General features: G+C 43.6%; 1 protein-coding gene across 4 annotated transcripts; it reads left to right on the top strand.

Moving 5' to 3' along the window:
* Positions 1-96: 96 nt before the first annotated feature.
* Positions 97-20,944, top strand: Senp8 (SUMO peptidase family member, NEDD8 specific). 4 transcript variants are annotated; one of them, XM_070042978.1, is made up of 2 exons: positions 97-181; positions 20,050-20,944. In XM_070042978.1, the coding sequence occupies exon 2, from the start codon at positions 20,086-20,088 to the stop codon at positions 20,722-20,724; it is 639 nt and encodes a 212-aa protein (XP_069899079.1). In that variant the 5' UTR covers positions 97-181; positions 20,050-20,085; the 3' UTR covers positions 20,725-20,944. The 4 variants fall into 4 exon arrangements, with proteins under 4 accessions (XP_069899079.1, XP_069899078.1, XP_069899077.1 ...); XM_070042977.1 differs by having other exon boundaries at positions 137-181; positions 19,715-20,944; XM_070042976.1 differs by lacking the exon at positions 97-181 and adding an exon at positions 234-304.
* Positions 20,945-22,784: the final 1,840 nt, after the last annotated feature.

The raw sequence follows: 22,784 nt of genomic DNA, 5'->3' as shown, positions 1-22,784 counted from the left end.
GCCCGCCTCGGCAGCCCCGCCCGGCCCCGCCTCCGCACGTGACGCCGCCGAGGCGGGCAGTCTGCGCGTGCGCGGGCACGCCTCCTCCCTCGATCCCTCCGCCCTCAGCTTCTGTTCCTCACCTTACGGCCGAAGTTGGGAACTCCAAGCTCCACACTCTACGGAGTCAGCAGTGTCGCAAGTATGGGAATGGTGGGGGGGAGAGCGGGGGAGGAGGGAACTCTGTGTTTGCGACCGTAGCGCTCACTTTCCGGCTAACACCGAGGTGCCTGAAGCCGGGCTGAGGTGGTGAGGCCCGGGTGAGGTAAGACGCCTCCCCTCCGCTGGGGTTTGTCCCGTGTGTGGTTTGTCCCACGTGTGGCGCGCCTTTCCTCACACGCAGGTTCTGGCGCCCTCAGTTAGGGAAACTGAGTCTCGAGGGTAGTAGAATAAAGAAGACGGCCTCAACAGACCAGAGCAACTTTCACGGAAAGTTGAAGAGGGACGCCGTGGTGGTCACCTGGGGGGAGTCCGGAGAAACGGCCCGGTGTAATGGGGACAAGGGGTGGAGGGACTTAAGTCGGGGTGCTGGGGGAGGGGGGGCAGGGTCGCAGGTGGCTGGAGGGTTCGAAGCGTTTCGCGAGTTTATGGTACGGGTTGTTTGCGCGAGTCTCCCGGACGGTCTCCCTGGCGCCCCTCACCTGGGAAGGTGGGGAGGCTGAGCTGTCACCTGTAGATTAAGGTTCTGGGCTGGACTGAAGATCCTGTCGAGCAACACTGAGTTGTGAGAATACAAAGCAGATTCCCATCAGGTTCCCCCCTCTCCCACCTAGCCCCGCAGCGCGCCGCCCCTCGCCGCCTTCTACACGCGCTCGCGCGCCCTCCTCCCTGCCCCCTACCCTGGGCTCGGCTCCGGCCCCGCCCCCTGCCGCCTGACTCCTCCCCCGCCGCCGGCCGGCTCCGGCCCCGCCCCCTGCCGCCTGACTCCTCCCCCGCCGCCGGCCGGCTCCGGCCCCGCCCCCTGCCGCCTGACTCCTCCCCCGCCGCCGGCCGGCTCCGGCCCCGCCTCCTGCCGCCAGGCCCCGCCCCCTTTCCGCTGCTTGGCCCCGCCCCCTGCCTCCGCTCGCAAGTATTCCTTTTCCATTCATTCCGCAGACTTTTCGCTGAGTGGGTTCCACGCCTCAAGTGCCCGATGCAGAAGCGAATGGAGACAGGGTCAGCTTTTTGAACCGCTCTCTTATTTAGGAGACAATCCACAGTGACAGCGCAGTCATTATATAGGACGCCCTTTCCACTTGTAGCTGAGGGCATTTCCCAGCTGACTTTCTCTAGAAGATTTGTTAAGAGACTTAATGAGCAGTAGCTGGTCACAGAAATGGGAGGGGAGGCGAAGGGGGAGCACAGTACAGTCCCTGGTGGGGAGGGGGAAGGAGACAGAGATGAGGAACTAGAATGTGGGCCTCAAGAATGTTTCCTTGCCGGGCGCCCGTGGCTCATGCCTGTAATCCCAGCTACCAGAAGACAGAGACAGGAGGATGGCAAATTTTAGGCTAGCCCTTATTACATAGCAAGTCTCTGTCTCAAGAAAAAAAAAAGTGGGAGTGTAGTTCAGTGGTAGAACACTCATCTAGCATGAGTAAAGCCCTCAGAACAATCCTCATTACTCAGGGAGGAAAAAGATGGGAGAGGCTATTATGCATGAAATATACCATAGAACCCCGAAGTGGGTGAGGGAGAGAGGCCCAAAAATAGCATCAACAACACAATGGTGATTTTGTTTTGTGCTGATACTGGGGCTTGAACTCAGGGCCCCTCAACCTTGCTCAGCTTTTTTGCTCATGGTTGGCAGGCTCTTACCCCTTAAGCCAGCTATACCACTTTCAGCCTTTTGCTGGCAAATTGATGAGAAGAAACCCGAAGACATTTCTGCCGGAGCTGGCTCCAAACCACGATCCTCAGATCTTAGCCTCCTAAGTAGCTAGAATTACAGGCATGAGCCACTGGCGCCCAGCTGTACATTATATAAGTACTTATTTATACCTTGAGTAACATGTAGCAGCAGAGCTAATTCTGTAATTTCAAAGTAGTGATAAGTATAGGATATATTTTGAGATACCTGCAACTACTTTATGTGATACGAAAATATCAGATTTCCAATGGTGACAAAGTCATAGAACTGTGAATATCACTATAGCTTATTACTACACTTTATTGAAGAAAAGGCTAAATTTTACCCAGAGATAGTTAAAACAAAGAGGCAGCTTATATGATGATTGAAGTTCATAGAACTCTGAAATTCTAACCACATCAAGATAAGTTAGAGCTATTTGAGGGGAAATCATTCTTTGGTAGTACTTAATTTGGTAAACAATGGAGAGTTGGGGCTGGGAAGGTGGCTCAGTGGTAGAGCGCTTGACTTGCATGCCTGAGGCCCTGGGTTCGATTCCTCAGCACCACATAAGCAAAAAGAAAAAAAAAAAGCCGGAAGCGGCGCTGTGGCTCAACTGGTAGAGCACTAGCCTTGAGGTAAAGAGCTGAGGGACAGCGCCCAGGCCCAGAGTTCAGGCACCATGACCGGACCCAAAAAAAAACAATGGAGAGTTGTTCAAATGTTTGAAGAATAATAACTGAATCTTGAGAAGAGGGGGGAGAGAGAGAGAGAGGTGAGGTTGATTGGAACAATCTTATACATGTGTGGAAATGTAACCATGAGATTACATTTCAAAAACATTGAGCTAATTTTTTTTTAAGCCTGAATCTTGGCATGATAATCTGCTATCAATGTACTTGCCAGTCTAAAGAAACATAGGTGGAAGAAAATTATACAGCTTTTCACAAATCATGAGCTGCAGTATTGGGGTCAACTAGCATCCTATGTGATCAAGTGGCAAACCCACTCCTTAGTTTTATAAGTGGAAGTATTGGTGCTTCATAAGTCAGTGGGATACCTCATAGAGGTTGGAAGATTTTGGGCCTTTCTTGATCAAATTCCATTTCTACTTGAGTGAGTCATTCGTTTCTGCCTTTTTAAGGTCCGGACACCTCTCTTGACAATTCTTGAAACCTCTTAGATGACTAAAACTCACTAAAAAAAAAAAAAGGAAAATGCACACAGACCCATCTTTAGAAACTAGGAAGACTAAATGATGTGAAAACTGCTAAAATCCCATCTAGTTACCTAGATGATGTGCTTATTAAGCACATGACTCAGAAACTTGAATCTGGGGTTTCAGTATTACTAATGCAAATGAGTCATGTAAAAGTTACTTCACTTCCAGAACCTCCAGCATCATTAGCCTGTGTTGTCTTTTTGCCCATCACATGATTAGAATCCCCTAGGGTAATATGGCTCCATACAAACCGAATAGGCAGGGCATGCAATTCAGTTCTCTATCTTTGACCTTCCCTCTTTTGGAAGAGGGACCATGAAAGAAGTCTTAACTGAAAGCAGAAATCATAATTTAGGAAGTTCATTGAGAGTTTTTTCTGCAAGTCCCTTCCTCTGCCTTCCAATTGCCTTTCTACCTCTTCCACCGTTATGTTTTAAAAGCATTTAGATCATAGTCCTGCTACCTCAAAAACTTGTCTCATTTATACTTCCTACATCAAATATCTGTATTATAGGTATAAAAACCTTAGGCCTACCTTCCTTCTTTATGACCAATGAGTAAAAGTGATCTGAGACTTAAGTTCCTTCAAAGTAGGAGTTTAAGGATTTCTGATCTTAGCTAATTTTCTCACAGCTGTTGTCGAAATAACTTGGGACTTTATATTAGCAGCTACAACTATTGCTTGTTGGAAATATTTGCCCCATTGAATAATATATAATTCAAATTTGGTCAGAAACCCAATAGTATTGTTAATTAATTTAAAGACTAATTGGTGCCAGGCGCCGGTGGCTTATGCCTGTAATCCTAGCTACTCAGGAAGCTGAGATCTGAGGATCACAGTTCAAAGCCAGCGGAGGCAGAAAAGTCCCTGAGACTCTTATCTCCAATAAACCACTAGAAAACCGGAAGTGGTGCTGTGGTTCAAGTGGTAGAGCTCTGTGCTGAAGAGCGCAGGGACAGCGCCCAGGCCCAGAGTTCAAGCCCCACAACCGACCCAAAAAAAAAAAAAGACTAATTAGTAAGGCAGAAAGTTCTATATATCATAACTGGGTCCAATTGGACCCTCTTTTATGCTATAATGAACTCAAATTCTTTATTTCATAAAATATTAATCCATGACTATAAGTCAAGCACATTTTTGAAACCCATTAGCTAGCAATTTGTAGTGGCAGTTTACTTCCTAACTACCTTAGAAAAAAATAACTTGCCAGGCTTAGAAATACACAGGATAAATAAGATTAAAAGTTGATGACTTTTTTTTTAAGCCAGGCACAGTGGCCCACACCTATAATCCTCTCTATTCTGAGACAGAGATTGTGAAGATGGCAGCTCAAGCACTATCTTATCTATCAAGCACTACCTATCCATAAATATACACTTATCATCCTAGCTACACTGGAAGAGTACTTTTGATTGACACCTTATTATAAAGTCATTTGTCAAATTTTTTCAACAAAATAAAATCTGTAAGAAACACCCCAGTTTTATGGGAAGGTTTTATAGTAAGTTTTATAGTAAGGAGAAAAGGTGTGATGCCACTATACATGAAACCCTTGAGGTTCGAGAGGCATGCAAGCAATAAAATTCTAGCCTGGCCCATGACATCTAAGCCATTGATGGCCAGGACCAGTAACAGACAGTAAAATGGAGAAGTCCTCAAAGGTCACCTGGTCTGATTCCTGGGCCCACAGCATGACCAAATGGTATTTATGCTAATGCAGCATTTTTTGTACCAGGAAGTGTTTCTGCCCTTTTTAGGGGAGAAGTAAGGGCTGGGGGGAGATCCTGGGGCTTAAAATCAGGGCATGGTTGCTGTCCCTGAGCTTTTGTGCTCAAGACTAATGCTTTACCACCTGAGCCACAGTTCTATTTCCAGCTTCTTTCTTTTCTCTCTCTCTCTCTCTTTTTTTTTTTTTTTTTTTTTTGGTAGATTAGAGATCAGAGTCTCACAGGCTTTCCTCTCCTGACTGGCTTTGAACCACAATCCTCAGATCTCAGCCTTCTAAGTAGCTAGGATTACAAGCGTGAGCCACTGGCACCAGTAGTTTTTTTGCTTTGAGAACTGAATTTATATGGTTATGAAATAAGATTATAGAGAAGGTTGTTTTAATTTATAAGTTATTTCTAAAAATTGAGAACATAACCTGTTGATGATAGTTTTGTGTTTATAGAAGTTGTGCAAAATAATTTTTTGAGGGTTTTTTTTTTTGCCGGTCCTGGGGCCTGAACTCTGGGCCTCAGTGCTGTCCCTCAGCTCTTCAGTTCAAGGCTAGTGCTTTACCACTTGAGCCACAGTGCCACTTCCAGCTTTTTCTGCTTATGTGGTACTAAGGAATTGAACCCAGGGCCTCATGCATGCAAGGCAAGCACTCTACCACTGAACCACCTTCCCAGCCCTGCAAAAGAGATTTCACTTACATATTTTGCTCTAGAAAAATATTCACTTACACTTCTCCAGTTTGTCAGGCATTGATAATAGACGGGTGAGTGAAATCTAATCCTGCAACGTGGAGGGTTGTACAAATCTTAATGGTCATTTTTGCCAGTCACATCATACAACTCTCCAGTGATTCAGGCTTAGTGTTAAGAGGAAATAACTAATTGGGGGAAATTGAAACTGAAAAAAATACGGCTCAAACTTCCTTCCTGAAAATATTTCTGCTTATCCTGCGGTGAAAAGTACCTTTGTTGTTGGAGGTGGTTCTACTTGTGAAAGCGTAAAGGGAATCATACGTGAGAAGTTGGACATAATCTGCTAATGTTTGTAAATATCACATAGCTTATAAATCTTCATGTTTGGAATCATTTTTCCCCCACGGAACAGAAGTAAGACTCAGTGGGAAGACAGACATACTTTAGGTCAGAATAAGAGTAAGAGGAGGGCTGGGAAGGTGGCTCAGTGATAGAGTGCTTGCCTTGCATGCATGAGGCCCTGGGTTCAATTCCTTACTACCACATAAGCAGAAAAAGCTGGAAGTGGCACTGTGGCTCAAGTGGTAAAGCACTAGCCTTGAACTGAAGAGCTGAGGGACAGCACTGAGGCCCTGAGTTCAGGCCCCATGACCAGGGAAGAAAAAAAAAAAAAAGTAAGGGGGTGGGGGTGGTTGGAAAGGTGGCTCAGTGGTAGAGCACTTGCCTTGCATGAGGCCCTGGGTTCAATTCTTCAGTACCACCTAGAAAAGGCTGCAAGTGGTGCTGTGGCTCAAGTGGTAGAGCACTGAAGAGCTGAGGGACAGAGTTCAGGCCCCACACCGACAAAAAAAAAAAAAAAAAAAAAAGAGTAAGGAGATCTTTCTAATTCTCAAAATGGAAATAATTGTATTTGCTATTTATGAAAAGGAGGGATCCTGGGTTGGATCCCTAGCAGTACAAAAGGAAAAATAACAACAGGAAGAATTAAGCAGATTGCCAAAAAATCAAAAGAGCATTATTCCTATTCTTTCAGATTTAGAAATTTGTAAGATCTTAGTAACATTCCTTAAAAATAGGGACGTTATTTTTAAAGTTGTGAAGGTGCCAGGCACAAGACACGCTCCTGGAATCCCATCACTGACAAGCTGGAGACAGAAGGATCAAGAATTCAGGGTCAGCTTGGCTACACAGTGGAATTCTGTCTCAAAATAATAAATCTGTTAATATTTTAAATTCTGTGTGTGTATGTATCCTGGTACTGGAGCTTTAATTCAGGGCCTGGCATTCTCTTAAATTTTTACTAAGAAGGGTGTTCTACCACTTCAGCCACACCTCCAGTCCAACATCTTAATTGGAAATACGGCATTTCTGAATTCTTTGCCCAGGCTAGCTTTAAACCAAAATCCTCAGATCTCAAACTACTGGGAAGCTTTTTTTTTTTCCTGTCTGTCTTGGGGCTTGAACTCTGGGCCTGGCTGCTATCCCTCAGCTCTTCAGCTCTACCACTTGAGCCACAGCACCACTTCTAGTTTTCTGGTGGTTAATTGGAGATAAGAGTCTCACAGACTTTCCTGCCTAAGCTGGCTTTGAACCTTGATCCTCAGATCTCAGCCTCCTGCGTAGGATTACCGTTGTGAGCCACTGGCACCTGGCGAGAAGCTATATTTTATATAATTGTCCTATTCAAAGCACAGGATGTTTTCCTTTTTTACCTATCCACCTATTCTTGTTTTTTGTTTTTTGGTGTTTGTTTTTTTTTTTTAACAGGGTGTTGCTATAACGCCCTGGCTGTCCTCATATTCACAGTTCTCTTGCCTCAGCCTCCCAAGTATTAGAATTCCCATCATCTACACTGTGCCTAGCTATGTTCAAAGTTTTAATCTTTCTAAAATCTAATTTGATATAAGGAATCGTTTGTTAATGAGATGATTAGCAAGTTGTCCTAGTACTATTTGCTGAAAAATTTATCAAGCATATTCCAAATGTCAGCACATAGACAAGGTGCTAAATGGGTATTCAGTAACAAAAAAAAGTTTTTCAAGGTAGTTCATGGACAAAAAGTTTGGTAAATTAGACCAAAACAGTTAAATAAGTTTTCCATTGCTAAATTTTTGTTTAGTCCTCCTATGTGCCTGTGTGCATTCTCAATCTCTACTGAGTTTTTTGATTTAGCACCTCTCTAAAGCTATTTAACCATGTGATTTTTTTTTCTTTCAAGAAATATCTGTGAACAAAGCTGAGGATATATCATGCATGAGGCCTAGAGTTCAAAAGAGAGAAAGAGAAGCCAGGCACTGGTGGCTCATGGCTACAATCCTAGCTACTAGGGAGGCTGAGATCTGAGGATAGTGGTTCAAAGCCAGCCCAGGCAGGAAAGTCCATGAGACTCTTATCTCCAATAACCCACCAGAAAAACCAGAAATCGTGAGCTGAGGGGCCCAGAGTTCAAATTCCACAACCAACAAAAGAGAGAGAGAGAGAGAGTGTGTGTGTGTGTGTGTGTGTGTATATGTGTGCACGCGCGTGCGCATGAATGCCAGAGAGCTAGAGAAAAAGACCTTTGAAAGCCAGTTGCTACTTAAATACATAAACTTCAAAGTGCTCTGTCACACTGGCCACATTCTGGTACTCTGTATGCAAGCAGTCAATAGTCACACGTGGCTCATGGCTTGTGGCTCCAGTCTTGAACACTGCCAGCCGGGAACCTTCCATTATCACAGAAGTCCCACTGGACAGTCCTGCTGTCACAAGGAGCGTGCAGAGGAAATAACTTTAAAACACTGGGATAATCCAGAGTTTTCTCCCATGGGTTTGTTTTTGTTTTGTTCTCTTGATTTATCTGGTTCTTTTAAAATATGCCGTTTTGAGTCACAGGGCTTTTCGGATTAACTAGTGCAAACTTTTCGATTTTTCTGAATATGATAGTGAAATACTAAGGGACTTTGAGCAGGTGATGGACAGATCTCACTTAAAATCTTTTCCTTTTTTTGTCTTTTGGGCCCTGGGGATTGAACCCCAGACATTGCACTTGCTAGGCAAGTACTTTGCTACTGAGCTACATCCTAGCTCCCTCAGTTAAAATCTTAAGCTGGAAGAACATTAAGGAAACCACAACTGATCCTATACTACCCAGAGTTAAGAATATTAGAGTACTTGATGGAAAGGATATGACCATCTCTATGCTACAATCATCTGTTGTCATTATTATCATGGGGACACAACTCTGATGGTAAAAAGCCAATTCAGCCAATACTTAACCTCAGATGGTTATGAATTTGCTGATATGCTCAGAGAACTTACAGGAGCACCACTCTCTAAGGTGTTCTGGGCAATGGGATGTATACAGAGTGGCTCAGTAAAAGTTGTTAAGGATCTCCCTCAATCAGAACCACTTGGGGGAAGAGGAGCTGCTTTCATGGTTTCTCTAAGCCTCTTCCTCCTTAAACTGGTCACCAGGGAAAGTGCATTCACTGGAAGGTTGAAAAGGCATACCAACAACTGGAAAATCAAGGGATTAATATCATAATATCACCCATAGTGATAAAAATTGTTTTCCCAGCCCTCCAGTGCTGCCTTCTAATTCTCTTCTGCCTTGTTTACCACACACTACTACAACAGGCGTGGACTGTTGATACCATCATTGCTGGAGCTGTTAAGCAATCAAGTTTCTCAAGACTATTAAATGATAAGCAATGTAGTTACATATATTATTACTGAACATAATGCCAAGTTGAATATCCATCCTTTAGCTCAAGATAAGCATAATCTGGGAAGAAATATCACAGTTTGAATATTGTGTCAAAAATCTTTAATGCCACAGAATATTGTTCCCTTCATTTGATAATTAGGGCTTTCTGGTGTTTCACAAATCAAGGATGGTCAGTTTCCCAGACTATCAGCTATAGCGCTTGGAGTCGCAGTAGTATACCAGAATACACTGGGAAGAGTAAATATTGATAGGAGATGCCAGTCATTGAAAGAAGCAGCCTGTCAAGCTGAAATTGAGCTGCAAAGATTCATTTCCAGGAAGATGTCAAGAGAAATCACCAGTTGCCTGGGCAACTTGTGATTATCGCAAATGCAGATGTACAACCACCCTCCCCTTGTTCAAGCTGACCCAGCACAAAAAGCTCATTTCTAGGAGCCAGGCAAGACTCAAGAAGGTACACATAACGATAGACTTCTACCATCTTAAACATGGGTTCTTCCACACAAGAAGGATGACCAAACACCATGGCCACCAAATTCCTCAGGGTCAGACACAACACTTGCCAACCTACACACAAAAGTCCAAGTGATGATCAGCGTGAAGACATAAATGATTTTCTACCTAGCGACCAAGAAGATGCTGACCCACAACTGGATGGTTAGTGATGAGTAGAATCTCAACATACATCGCCCACACCAGGAACTATGACTGAACTGGTGATCCCGGATGTGTTCAAAGGCAAGTCATCACAAGGGTTAGATCCCGTCAGAGAGGAACTCCCCATGGGAGCACACTGTACACATAAACCTTATTATGCTACTATGTTGACCAACTCACTTTTAGACAAGGACATTTGTACTTCAGAAATGGCTCTAGCCAACCTCCAGGTCCTCCACAGGTATCATAAATGGACATGGCCAGGTTTTAACAATGCCAGAGAGTTTTGGAGACCGTGAAGCATGGGTACCCTTTCTACCAGAAACTAATGAACTTAACACATGTGAAGTCATAGTCCATGGGGAAAAGAAAAACATCATGGACATTGATCCATATGAAAGGAAGTACATTTGGCATTTGCAGATTAGGTCCATTGACATCCAGAGAGAGGGAAAAATCTTTCACGTATAAGCATTATCTGAGTCTGCTTCCACACCTCCAATGTGAGCCTGCCCTATCACCAAAGATTTCAAACATTACTGATTTCCATACTTATATATTTTACAATGCTGCATAATTTTGATACAATTTTTTTATACTTTGTGACTTTCTACCTTTTTTTTTTTGGTCAGTCATGGAGCTTGAACTCTGGGCCTGGGGACTGTCCCTCAGCTCTTCAGCTCAAGGCTAGCGCTCTACCACTTGAGCCACAGTGCCACTTCCGGTTTTCTGAGTGGTTAATTGGAGATAAGAATCTCAGGACTTTCTTGCCCAGGCTGGCTTTGAATCGCAGTCCTCAGATCTCAGCCTTCTAAGTAGCTAGGATTACAGGTGTGAACCACCACACTCAGCCCCTTTCTACTTTGAAGCATAATAAAACAGAACATTAAGGGGAAAAAATCTTAAGCCATTATTCTGACTATGGAATATTTACTGGCAAGGTCACTAGTGGAAATAAGGAGACCCGTTAGGCTCAGCCAGGCATAGGGTGAATCGTGAAGGATGGGAGACGCAAGGCAGGCCTGGGCAGTCAGGACTCTGGAGCTATAGAATCAAGAGGACTCATCATCATCTGGATGTGGGAATGAGGTGCATGGGAAACTTTGCCTGTATTTCAGGCAGTGTGTGTGATCATAGATACTGCATTTCATTACAATAGAGCCTAGTTGGCTACCTGGTTATTGAGAATTAGGGATTCACAGACATATCATGTCCCAAAATTGGACAATTTCACTTAAGTATACAAGATAGCTAGTAGACCAGAGTAAAGGAAATAAGGAAAACTGCCTGCCATTAGTGTAAAGTTCTATGGAGATCTCTTCGTTTTTAAATTCATACTGACTTCACCTGTTAGGTCCATATTTGTGTTAATAATTAAAATAGTTTAAGTTACTGATTAAAATATTCTAAGTCAAGAAACTTTAAAGACAGGCACTGGTGGCTCATGCCTGTAATCCCAGTTACTCAGGAAGCAGAAATCTAAGGATCACAGTCAGAAGCCAGTGAGGGTGGGAAAGTCTGAACCTCTTATCTCCACCAAACTACCAAAAGAACCACAAGTGGAGCTGTGGCTCAAGTGGTAGAGTGCCAACCTTGAGCAAAAAGCTCAGGGACAGTACCCAGACCCTGAGTTAAACCCCCAGGACTGGCACACATACCAGATAAAAATAACAGAAAGAAATTTTTTCATTCTTTTCTCCTAAAGCTTATTTTAGGAAGGGAAAAAAAAGCTCTTAAAAACATATACTGTGGCTGTGTGTATGTGTGTGTGTGCATGAGTACATGCATGTACTTATTAAAGCTTACTGACATTTAGACTCAGCCATTTAGAACACATTTGCATATTCAATATAATTTGAAATAATAACCAAAGGGAGTAAGCAGAAATACCTCTAGAAACTACTACTAACCTTTGTTTTTATTTTTGTTTTGTTTTTGGTGCTGATACTGGAGCTTGAATTCAGAGCCTGTGTGCTGTCCCTTCAGTTTTTTACTCAAGGCTGGCACTCTACTACTTGAGCCACAGCTCAACCTCCAAGAAATTACTATTAACCTTTATAATCTTCAACTGTCCCTCAGCTCTTCAGCTCAAGGCTAGCGCTCTACCACTTGAGCCACAGTACCACTTCCGGCTTTTTTCTTTTTGCTTATGTGGTGCTGAGGAATCAAACCCAGGGCCTCAGGCATGCAAGGCAAGCGCTCTACCACTGAGCCAACTTCCCAGCCCAGTAGCTATATTTTGTAGTGCTTTTAACCATATAACTTAATAAGGATGTGTCACTTTTATTAAGGGTAAGAGAACAAATGAAGACTGAAATGCTAAGATAGTATTTTTCTGTTTGGTTTTACCATAAAACAAATTTTACTACTTTACTCAATGGCCCAGAAGTATACTTTCCCTTAAGTTATAAAAGTTGCATAATTTATGAAATCCTTGTTAATTTAAGACCAATAAATATTTTAACCACATAAAATATTTATACATATATAAAATAGCTCATTCTTATTTATTTCTACTATAATATTTCCAGCATTTCTATTTATTAAAATCCAGATTGAGCCTGGCACTGGTGACTCATGCCTATAATCCTAGCTGCTCAGGGGCTGAGATATGAGGATAACAGTTCAAAGCCAGCCCAGACAAGAAAGTCTGTGATACTCTTTTATCTCCTACTAACAACCAAAAAAAAAAAAAAAAATCTGTAATCCCATAACAGTGGTCCAGAACAGGAATCCATTTTTCTCTAAGAAGCCCAGCACTAAGTAATTTAGGCCTTGTAGGCTACTCTGTTCTTTCCTATAGGTCAACTATAATCAGAAGCAATATGTAAACAAAGAATCATAACTTTGTTCCCATAAAACTTCATTTACAAAAATAGGCCATGACCCAAATTTGATCTTCAGCCTGTCCTTTTCTGACCCTTGGGCTTTCTAGAAAACCGGACTTTTTAAGTATTTCTTGTTTCTATAGAATTGCAGGATTCAAGTTTCAGGAAATATGACAGCATAAACTTAGAATCATAACATGAGACTGCCAAATCATAGAATGACGTGGAAGCCTCTTTAAAATACAGTTGCCTAGACCATACCCCACGTAACAATCATGTGTGCCTTCTAAAATGCCCATGCATGATTCTGCCATGCCTGTCAGCCAGAACCAACATTTATCTGGTCCAGACCCCTCAGTTTACAGAGGAACCTCGTATTTAGCAGCTGAGTCAAACAACTGGTTAATTGCAGATCTGAACTGAGCCCCAGGTATGCAGATTCCCATCCTATAATGCTTTTTGCTTTCTTTCTTTTTTGTGGGTGTCTGAGCACTGTCCTTGAGCTCTTTTGTTCAAGGCTAGCCCTCTACCACTTAAGCCACAGCTCCACTTCCAGCTTTTTGGTGGTTCATTGGAGATAAGATTCTCACAAACGCCGGGCACTGGTGGCTCACGCCTGTAATCCTAACTACTCAGGAGGCTGAGATCTGAGGATCTCGGTTCAAAGCCAGCCCAGGCAAGAGAGACCGTGAGACTCCTATCCAATAAACCACCAGAAAACCAGAAGTGGCGCTGTAGCTCAAGTGGTAGAGCGCTCGCATTGAGCTGAAGAGCTGAGGGACAGCGCCCAGGCCCAGAGTTCAAGCCCCACGACCGACCAAAAAAAAAAAAAGATTCTCACAAACTTTCCTGCCCAAGCTGGCTTCAAACTATGATTCTCAGACCTCAGCCTCCTCAGTAGCTAAGATTACAGGTATGAGCCACCAGTGCCAATTTCCTATAATTTTTTTTTTCCTACTGATTCTGAAGCTTCTTGCTTATATCAGCAGGTAACCCAAAGGGCTACTATTGAATTTTAAGTTCTGTTATCTTCTGTAAGGTTTTTTTTTGTTTGTTTTTTTGTTTTTTTTTGGTAAATTTCTTGGCTTTCTTAGTAACTACTAGTTCAGGTGATGAGAATGTAACTTGGTAGGAAAGCCTGCCTAGCATGCTTGTGGCATACCTCCAAGACTCCCAAAACAAATTATTCAAACTGTCTCTTTCTTCAGTGGAAATTAAACTTATATTTAGGAAGCAGTCTACTATGAATTCAGTATTAACTTCATTTAGCTACACATGTTGGAAGATTCAGTAAGTGAGACCCTGTAATCATGGGGTTTGGGTGAAAGAACAGCATCATACTTTCTTGTTGTCTCTGCTTTAATCTCAGCTGGACAACAGGCTGCCTGGGGTTACATTATTCCTTTTGTTTTTGTTTTTTTGTCTTATGTTTCCAGTGCTGGGATTGAACCCAGGGCCTAGAACATACTGTACATACTGTACCCCAGCCTGGCAGATGCACTCACTCTTACATGCAGATGAAGTGCCAGAGCACTTTGTGCTGTGGCTTACGCGATCTTCAGGGTCCACTCCCAATGCAGGCCACAGGGACGGAAACTAGGTTTGTGTTTATTTTAGAGAGTCTGCTGTCTAGCTAGCCACAAGCCCAATGCTCAATTCACATGACAGCCCTGTGAGGCCAGTTTTATTACAACCATGTTTTACAGATAATATGAGGCCCAAAGAAGATGAATAATAGCCTGCAAGAAGCAAGGGCAGAGCCTGACCCCTACTACCATAGCTTAGACAAAAAAAAAAAAAAAAAAAAAAAGGTTACCAAAGGTGAGTACTGGTAGGTGGCTCATGCCTGTCATTCTAGCTATGTAGGAAGCTGAGATCTTGGGCAAGAAAATCCATGAGACTCATCTCCAATAAACCACCAAAAAAGCAAGAAGTAGAGCAGTGGGGGCTAGGGATGTGGCTTAGTGGTAGAGTGCTTGCCTAGCATGCATGAAGCCCTGGTTCCTCAGTACCACATAAACAGAAAAAGCCAGAAATGGTGCTGCGGCTCAGGTGGTAGAGTGCTAGCCTTAAACAAAAGAAGCTCAGGGACAGTGCCTAGGCCCTGAGTTCAAGCCCCAGGACTGGCAAAAAAAAAAAAAAGTATGGAGCAGTGGTTCACGTGCTAGCCTGGAGAAGAAGACACTCAGGGATAATACCCAGGCTGTTCAAGCCCCAGGACCAACACATTAAAAAAAAAAGATTCTTTTTAACCAAACAAACAAAAGGTCATTGTCTTCTCTACTCAATGCCTTTCTTGACTTTCCTCAGCCTAACTTTCCGTCCACCAAGACCCAGCACAAACGAATTTTTTTTTTTTAAGTAATCAGAGGTCATAACAAAGCACAAAAATAAAGTAACAGCAGGGATGGTTGTTCCAACAATGTTGACTCTGGAATGAAAATATCCTGAAGACGGTAGAGATGGTGCTTGGTTCTGTTGTTAGGGCTCCTTCCCTTACCCCCCTTAATAGCATCATCTTCTAGTCACCCCATTTGGGACACCCTAAGCCTCCTCCCTTCTTTTGTGGAGGATGCAGGGTTTGAGACCAGTTGCCAGTCACCATGTAGCCCAGGCTAGTCTCAAACATGTGGCCCTCCTTTCTCATCCTCCCTCATGCTGAGATAACAGACATATACCACCATACCTGGCTCTTTTTCTTTAGGTCGGTTGTGGGGCTTGATCTCTGGGCCTGGGCGCTCTCCCTCAACTCTTCAGCTCAAGGGGAGAGCTCTACCACTTGAGCCACAGCACCACTTCCAGTCTTCTGGTAGTTTATTGGAGAAAAGACTCTCACAGACTTTCCTGCCCAGGCTCGCTTTAAACCATGATCCTCAGATCTCAGCCTCCTTAGTAGTTAGGATTACAGGCGTGAGCCATTGGCACCCAGCTACCTGGCCTTTTTTTGTTTGTTTGTTTGTTTTTAATTCTCTCCTACCCTCTCTCTTCTGATCACTTACTTACCTAGTCTTACTGATTATTTGCATACAATCATATCTTTTCCTCCTTGCCTCCCCATTCCTCTACCATTTCCCCAGGTTTATGTCATTAACTTCCCACCTTTACTCTCAAGAAAGATCTAACTGGGGCTGGGAAGGTGGCTCAGAGGTAGAGCACTTGCCTTGCATGCTCGAAGCCCTGGGTTCGATTCCTCAGCACCACATAAGAAAAAAAAGCCGGAAGTGGCGCTGTGGCTCGTGGTAGAGTGCTAGCCTTGAGCTGAAGAGCTGAGGGACAGCACCCAGGCCCAGAGTTCAGGCCCCACGACCGGACAAAAAAAAAAAGAAAGAAAGATCTAACTGATCTCTTCAGTTTTTCTCCTTACTAATTCTATCTGTTACGACTGGTTCTTAGCCTTTAATCCATTACATTTAGTTTATAATACTCTTCTAACTCTTAACTACCTGCCACTCCATTGTAACAATACTAGATTACCCAAGATTCTCTGCACTTTGGACACGTTCCTTGTCCCTGCCTCCTGAATGCCATTCTTCATGCATCCCACTCCACTGAGATTCAACTGTCCACTCCCAGGCACCTTTCCTCTGGATGTCCATGCATTTTACTTTATTTTTTGCCATTCCAGGGGCTTGAACTCAGGCACACTGTCTCTGAGCTTCATTCTCCGAGGCTAGCACTCTACCACTTGAGCCACAGCACCTTTTGCGGCTTTTTCTGTTTACGTGATACTGATGAATCAAACCCAGGGCTTCATGCATGCTAGACAAGCACTCTACCACTAAGCCACATTACCAGCCCCTCCATGCATTTTATATGTGCTGCCTCTGTGTGTGTGTGTGTGTGTGTGTGTGTGTGTGTGTGTGTGTGTGTGTGTGTGTGTGTGTGTGTGTGTGTGTGTGTGTGTGTGTGTGTGTGTGTGTGTGTGTGTGTGTGTGTGTGTGTGTGTGTGTGTGTTTGAACTCAGGGCCTCACACTCTGGATTTTTTTTCCTCCTCATTGATGGCACTCTACCACTTAAGCCACACATCCACTTCTGGCTTCTTGCTGCTTAATTGGAGATAAAAGGCTCATGGACTTTTCTGCCCAAGGCTGGCTTCAAACTTCAATCCTTAGATCCCAACCTCCTGAGTAGCTAGTTTTGATTAATCTTTTATATTCATGTTGTATGTTTAAAACTCAACATAAAAGCTATTTCTATGGGTTGATTTTTTTTTTTGATGGAGTTGTTTGTTGGATTTTTGTTTGTTTTTTCCAGTGCAGGGATTTCCAAGTTCCTGCATTTGCTACACAAGCATTCTTCTCCCTGAGCTATATACCCAGCCCACAAAAAAACAATTTGGGGGGCAGGGGATCCGGTCATGGGGCCTGAACTCTGGGCCTGGGCACTGTCCCTCAGCTCTTCAGCTCAAGGCTAACGCTCTACCACTCGAGCCACAGTGCCCTTCCGGCTTTTTTCTTTATGTGGGGCTGAGGAATTGAACCCAGGGCCTCAGGCATGCAAGGCTAGCGCTCTACCACTGAGCCACCTTCCCAATCCCACAAAAATTATTTTTGAAGAAAACAGTGGCCTTACCTGTGGGTGCTCCCCCCAAGGTGAGATGACTGTCTATTCCAGCACTCTTCTTGTAGGCTGCCATCCCTAGCTGCTAAGGTGTGGATCTGATTGGGCCAATGTGCAGTGTGGCCTTTGCCACTGTGCCAGCATTCGCTGAAGGTGTGAGGCATCCTGAGAGCCTCGTTTGTCCTTATAACTGGTTCCTCTCTTGATATTCAGCCGCTCTTCACCCAGAGAGGGCCAGCAAGCCCAGCACCCATCCTCGGCCACACTGCACTCTCTAGAGTGTCACCTGCCACCACTGCTCGTTAGTAAAGGACATTACTGGAAATAATAGTTGTATCGAATCACGGCGTCAGTCACCAGATATCACTGTGCACCTTGCTCTCCTTTATGGAGATTTCTTGAGAAAGAAAACTTTCTGACCTTCATACAAAGAATGTTTTTGCCTTTCCTGAGCTCTGCTTTCCCCTTATGGACATTGTGAATGTTTAACCTAACCCTCTGGTTCACTTCCAAAAAGTTTAGAGCCAAACCTGTGGCTCACCTGTAACAAATGTGCTCTATGCCTCATTAACTTCATTCCTGACTCCAGCTTTGTGTCTCTAGAGTCTCTCTCTCTCTCTCTCTCTCTCTCTCTCTCTCTCTCTCTCTCTCTCTCTCTCTCTCTCTCTCTCCCCCCCCCTTCCTTCCTCTCCCTCCCTCCTCCCTTGAGCCTACTGGATAAGCATTCACCTCTGAGCTCTACTCCCAACCCCTGGCTATTCTTTCTTCTTAATTCATGTCATCTTATGCCATTTTATAAGTATATATGTTTTTTTCATAAACAGCCCTGTATTGTTTCTGAAGTTGTTCACACTATACTATATGTACACAAAATCATCTTGGATACATTTTATTTAGGCCATTTCCTTTTTAATTAAAGGGTACAGGCCTGGGATGTAGCTTGGTGGCAAAGCGCCTGCCCAGGAAGTGCAGTGTCCTGGGTTCGATTCCCAGTCCCAAAAAAGTAAAGACCAAGAAAAAAAAGATACACCTATTTCTTGTATACGTTTTGGCTAGGTTTTGGTTAATGGAAATGGTATACCACAAAATTTCTCTTACTTTAATAGTGCAACTAAGTGATAAAATAGCCTTTTGCTGGCCAGATTTGCTTAAATTGATAACATAATTCTAGCACTGTTATTTTTATAGCTGTTTCAGTTTCCTTACAATACGCTTTTGTTTTATTCTCTCCGTCTGCACTACAGTTTGTTGTTGTGTGAGTTTTAGAAATATTATACTGTCAGCTCAGTGCCTTGCAGTTAACTGTTGAGTCTCAAAATATTACATCACCTACACTCATCAGACTTCCTGTCGTTGTTATCATTCTGCCCGCATGCTAATCCCATCAACAACTTCATCTCATTCCTGCCATAAAGGAACTATTCTACTATTTAGACAAGTTAGTATGAATGAATATTTGTTTCCAAACCTCATTTGCTTTGATTGTTTTGGAGTCCTGTCCAGATGTTCTGATTATTTTACTAATATTGAGTTTGCATAAATATTATTTGTACAGCTTTTTAAAACTATACATGACTTCAAGCACAATTCTGTGAAGCCAGTGGTTCGACTGAAGCTAGACCCAGGTCTTCCAATTCCTGTGCCATGCTTCCTTTCAAAAAGTCAGAAAGAATGCGTATCTTGCATTGTGAACATTACAGTCTTACCTTAGCCAAGATTGAAAAAGGAAAATGACTAAATGCATGACATCACTTGTATGCATAGCTGATTCCAGAATCAGCAACGAATTTCATCCTACCACTTTCATGATTTTCTGTTCTTAAAGTTATTGTGCATGGGCTAGGAAGGTGGCTCAGTGGTAGAGCGCTTGCCTTGCATGCATGAGGCCCTGGGTTCAATTCCTCAGCACCATATAAGCAAAAAGAAAAAAGTCGGAAGTGGAGCTGTGGCTCAAGTGGTAGAGCGCTAGCCTTGAGCTGAAGAGCTGAGGGATAGTGCCCAGGCCCAGAGTTCAGGCCCCCATGACCAGACCCAAAAAAAAAAAAGTTATTGTGCTTTTGGATGTGTGTGTGTGTGTATATATATGTGCGCAGGCGCCAGTTTTGGGGCTTGACCTCAGGACTTAGTCACTGACCCTGAGCTTTTGTGCTCAAGACTGGCATTTTACCACTTGAGCCACAGCTCCATTTCTGGCTTTTCTAGTAGCTCATTGGAGATGAGAGTCTCACAAGACTTTTCTGGCTGGCTTTGAACCATGATCGTCAGATCTCAGCTTCTTGAGTAGCTAGGATTACAGACATGAGCCCCTGGCTGTTATTGTGCTTTTTCTGGACAGTTCTCATGGCTGTCACTCCACTGTGGAAGGAGGAAGCAGTATTTTAGCTTCTCTCTTGAAAGTGAATGTTGAAATGGAAACTATTTCTCTTGGTAATTAGTAACTCTTTGTTTTTTTCTTCAGACCCTTTGGATTCATCTTTAAGCTAAAAATAACTTGCTGTTCTTAACCCTACATATTCATCCAAGAGTCAAAATGCATTTACTGCTGTGGTGTCTGGTAAAACATCAGCCACAGCTCTAATCAGCCTCTGCACTGAAATAGAAATTTTAACCCTCAGACTTAAACTGCCTGCCTCGAAAAATCCCCAGTGGTTCACACATAGCACCCAAGCTGGAGTTGCTTCGCCAGGCATTATTGTGGTTAAACACTTTGCAATTCCATTTAGTACCTCGGCCTTGTAAGAGTCACCTGCTGTCCTGCTGGATAATAAACCCTGTCTTCTGCCTCTTCTTCAGCTCCCGAAGCTCCCGAGCTAGGCCCTGCTCTGTACAATGGACCCTGTGGTCCTCAGCTACATGGACAGTCTGCTGCGCCAGTCAGATGTCTTGCTTTTGGATCCCCCGTGCTGGCTCAATGACCACATCATTGGCTTCGCCTTTGAGTACTTTGCCAACAGTCAGTTCCATGACTGCTCGGACCACGTGTGCTTCGTCAGCCCTGAGGTCACTCAGTTCATCAAGTGTGCCAGCAGCACGGCAGAGATCATGGGGTTCCTCGAGCCCCTGGGCCTTTCCCACAAGAGGGTGGTCTTTTTACCCATCAATGATAATTCCAACCAGGCAGCAGGGGGAACCCACTGGAGTCTGTTAGTTTATCTCCAAGACCAAAATAGCTTCTGTCACTACGATTCCCACAGCAGAAGCAACTCAGTCCACGCAAAGCAGGTAGCAGAGAAACTGGAGGCTTTCTTAGGCCGAAAAGGAAACAGACCAATCTTTGTGGAGGAGAAAACAGCTGCTCAACAAAACAGCTATGACTGTGGCATGTACGTGGTGTGCAACACCGAGGCCTTGTGCCAGAACTTCTTTCGGCAGCAGCCCGAGACCCCGCTGCAGCTACTCACCCCCTCCTACATCACCAAGAAGAGGAAAGAATGGAAAGATCTCATCCTCAGACTTGCTAAAAATTAGTCACTGAAGAATCTTCGTGCCTCTGGACATCTCCTCTCTCCCTAGTCAGTGGATGGCTGCAGTTCTCAGTGCCTGATCTCAGATGCCAAGTAAATGAAAACTGACTGACTGTGCTGACCTTTTTTTTTTTCTTTTTTTGAAATATGTCATCCTCTGCATTGTCCTAATGGAAGTTTCACTTTAACCTCAACTTGAGAGCAATAAATTCTTTGAAAATGTCTTCTGTACCAAAACCTTAAAACAAACTTAACATTTACTACACACACGGTTCAACTATGACTTTTCTTACTATTATGAAATTAAGTCCCTTGTGGTCTCCCTTATCCACATTGGCTTTTCCAGAGGAAAAGCAGCCATCTGTAAAACAGATCAAAATATGAAATCTAGGAGACTGCCAGAAGAAAACCATAGAAGAGCCAGGAATTTGGTGAGCAGCCTATAGAATTAGAGAGGTCAATTGGCCTAACTTCATAGAAGGCCTAAACATTATGAAAAGTGGTTATTCAATTCTACAATGTCTCTTCCATGTACCATCCAAAGGCTTTTCTGGCTATTAGCATAATGTTTACAAATGTTTGATAAAAAGGATGTTGAAGCCAGGCGCCAGTGGCTCACATGCATAATCCTAGCTACTCAGGAGGCTGAGATCTGAGGATCATGGTTCAAACCCAACCCAAACAAGAAATTACATGAGATTCTTATCTCCAGTTAAACACCAAAAAGCCAGAACTGGAGTTGTGGCTCAAGTGGTAAAGCACTAGCCTTGAACAAAAAAAAAAAAAAGTTTAGGGATAACACATAAGCCCTGAATTCAAGCCCTAGGACCTGCACCCAAAAATGAAAGAAAGAAAGGGAAAATCTTTCATTGAAGTAAATAACTTCATTTGCTTAGTGAGCCAGAATGACTTGGTACCCTGAATTAGTAAGTGCTTTTCTTTCCCTTGTCTGCTAGGCATTCATTCTCCGCCTTACAGCCAAGAATTTTTTGGTCCTAAAACTCCTGATAACTTCCAAAGATTAGCTGTTGAGGGGCTGGGAAGATGGCTTAGTGGTAAAGTGCTTGGCCTTGCATTCATGAGGCCCTGGGTTCAATTCCTCAGCACCACATAAGCAGAAAAAGCTGGAAGTGGCACTGTGGCTCAAGTGGTAGAGCAACTCACCTTGAGCTGAATAGCTGAGGGACAGCACCCAGGCCCAGAGTTCAGGCCCCACGACCGACCAAAAAAAAAAAAAAAGATTAGCTGTTGATTTCTGCTTTTTTGATAACCAGCTTTTACTCTTCATCTTAGGTCTGGCAGAACCATTTTCTATTGTGTTCTGGTGACTTCAAGACCATTATTGTGTCTGAAAGTTAGAGGTTGGGGGGGAGGTTGTTTGTTTTGTTTTTCTGCCATTTCTGGAACTTGAACTCAGAGCCCTGGCCATTGTCCCTTACTTTTTCCTCTCAAGGTTAGTGCTCTACCACTTGAGCCACAGCTCCACTTTCAGCTTTTTTTTTTTGGGGGGGGGAGCTAATTGGAGATAGGAGTCACATGAATTTGTCTGCTTATGATAGCTTCGAACCATGATCCTCAGATCTCCTGAATAGCTAGGATTACAGGCATAAACCACAGTACCTGGCAGGTTGGTTATTTTATTTGTTTTTGTCAATCGTGGGGGCCTGAACTCTGGGCCTGGACTCTGTCCCTCTGCTCTTCAGCTCAAGGCCACTCTACCACTTGAACCACAGCACTACTTCCAGCTTTTTTCTGCTTAGGTGGTGCTGAGGAATGGAATCCAGGGCCTCATGCATGCAAGGCAAGTGCTCTACCACTGAGCCACCTTCCCAGCCCCAGCTGGTTATTTTTTAACTCCAAAGGGTGAAAGTGACTTCTCACCCTTTCACTTACTTCAAAATGCAGGCGATGCATTTTTAAAATGTGGAAGGAACCAAGGGCATGTAGAAATACTAGCTCTCCAAAACCACTGATTTTTTTTCTTTAGTTGTTTCAAATAATCATCAACAGGTAAATTGGGAACACATATTAGTTTCTGTTCCTAATGAAAATGAGATTGCAATC

Source organism: Dipodomys merriami, unplaced genomic scaffold, assembly GCF_024711535.1.
Source record: "Dipodomys merriami isolate MVZ:Mamm:240054 unplaced genomic scaffold, mDipMer1.0.p SCAF_33, whole genome shotgun sequence".
NCBI lineage: Eukaryota > Metazoa > Chordata > Mammalia > Rodentia > Heteromyidae > Dipodomys > Dipodomys merriami.
This window is presented reverse-complemented; position numbering and strand designations above follow the sequence as displayed.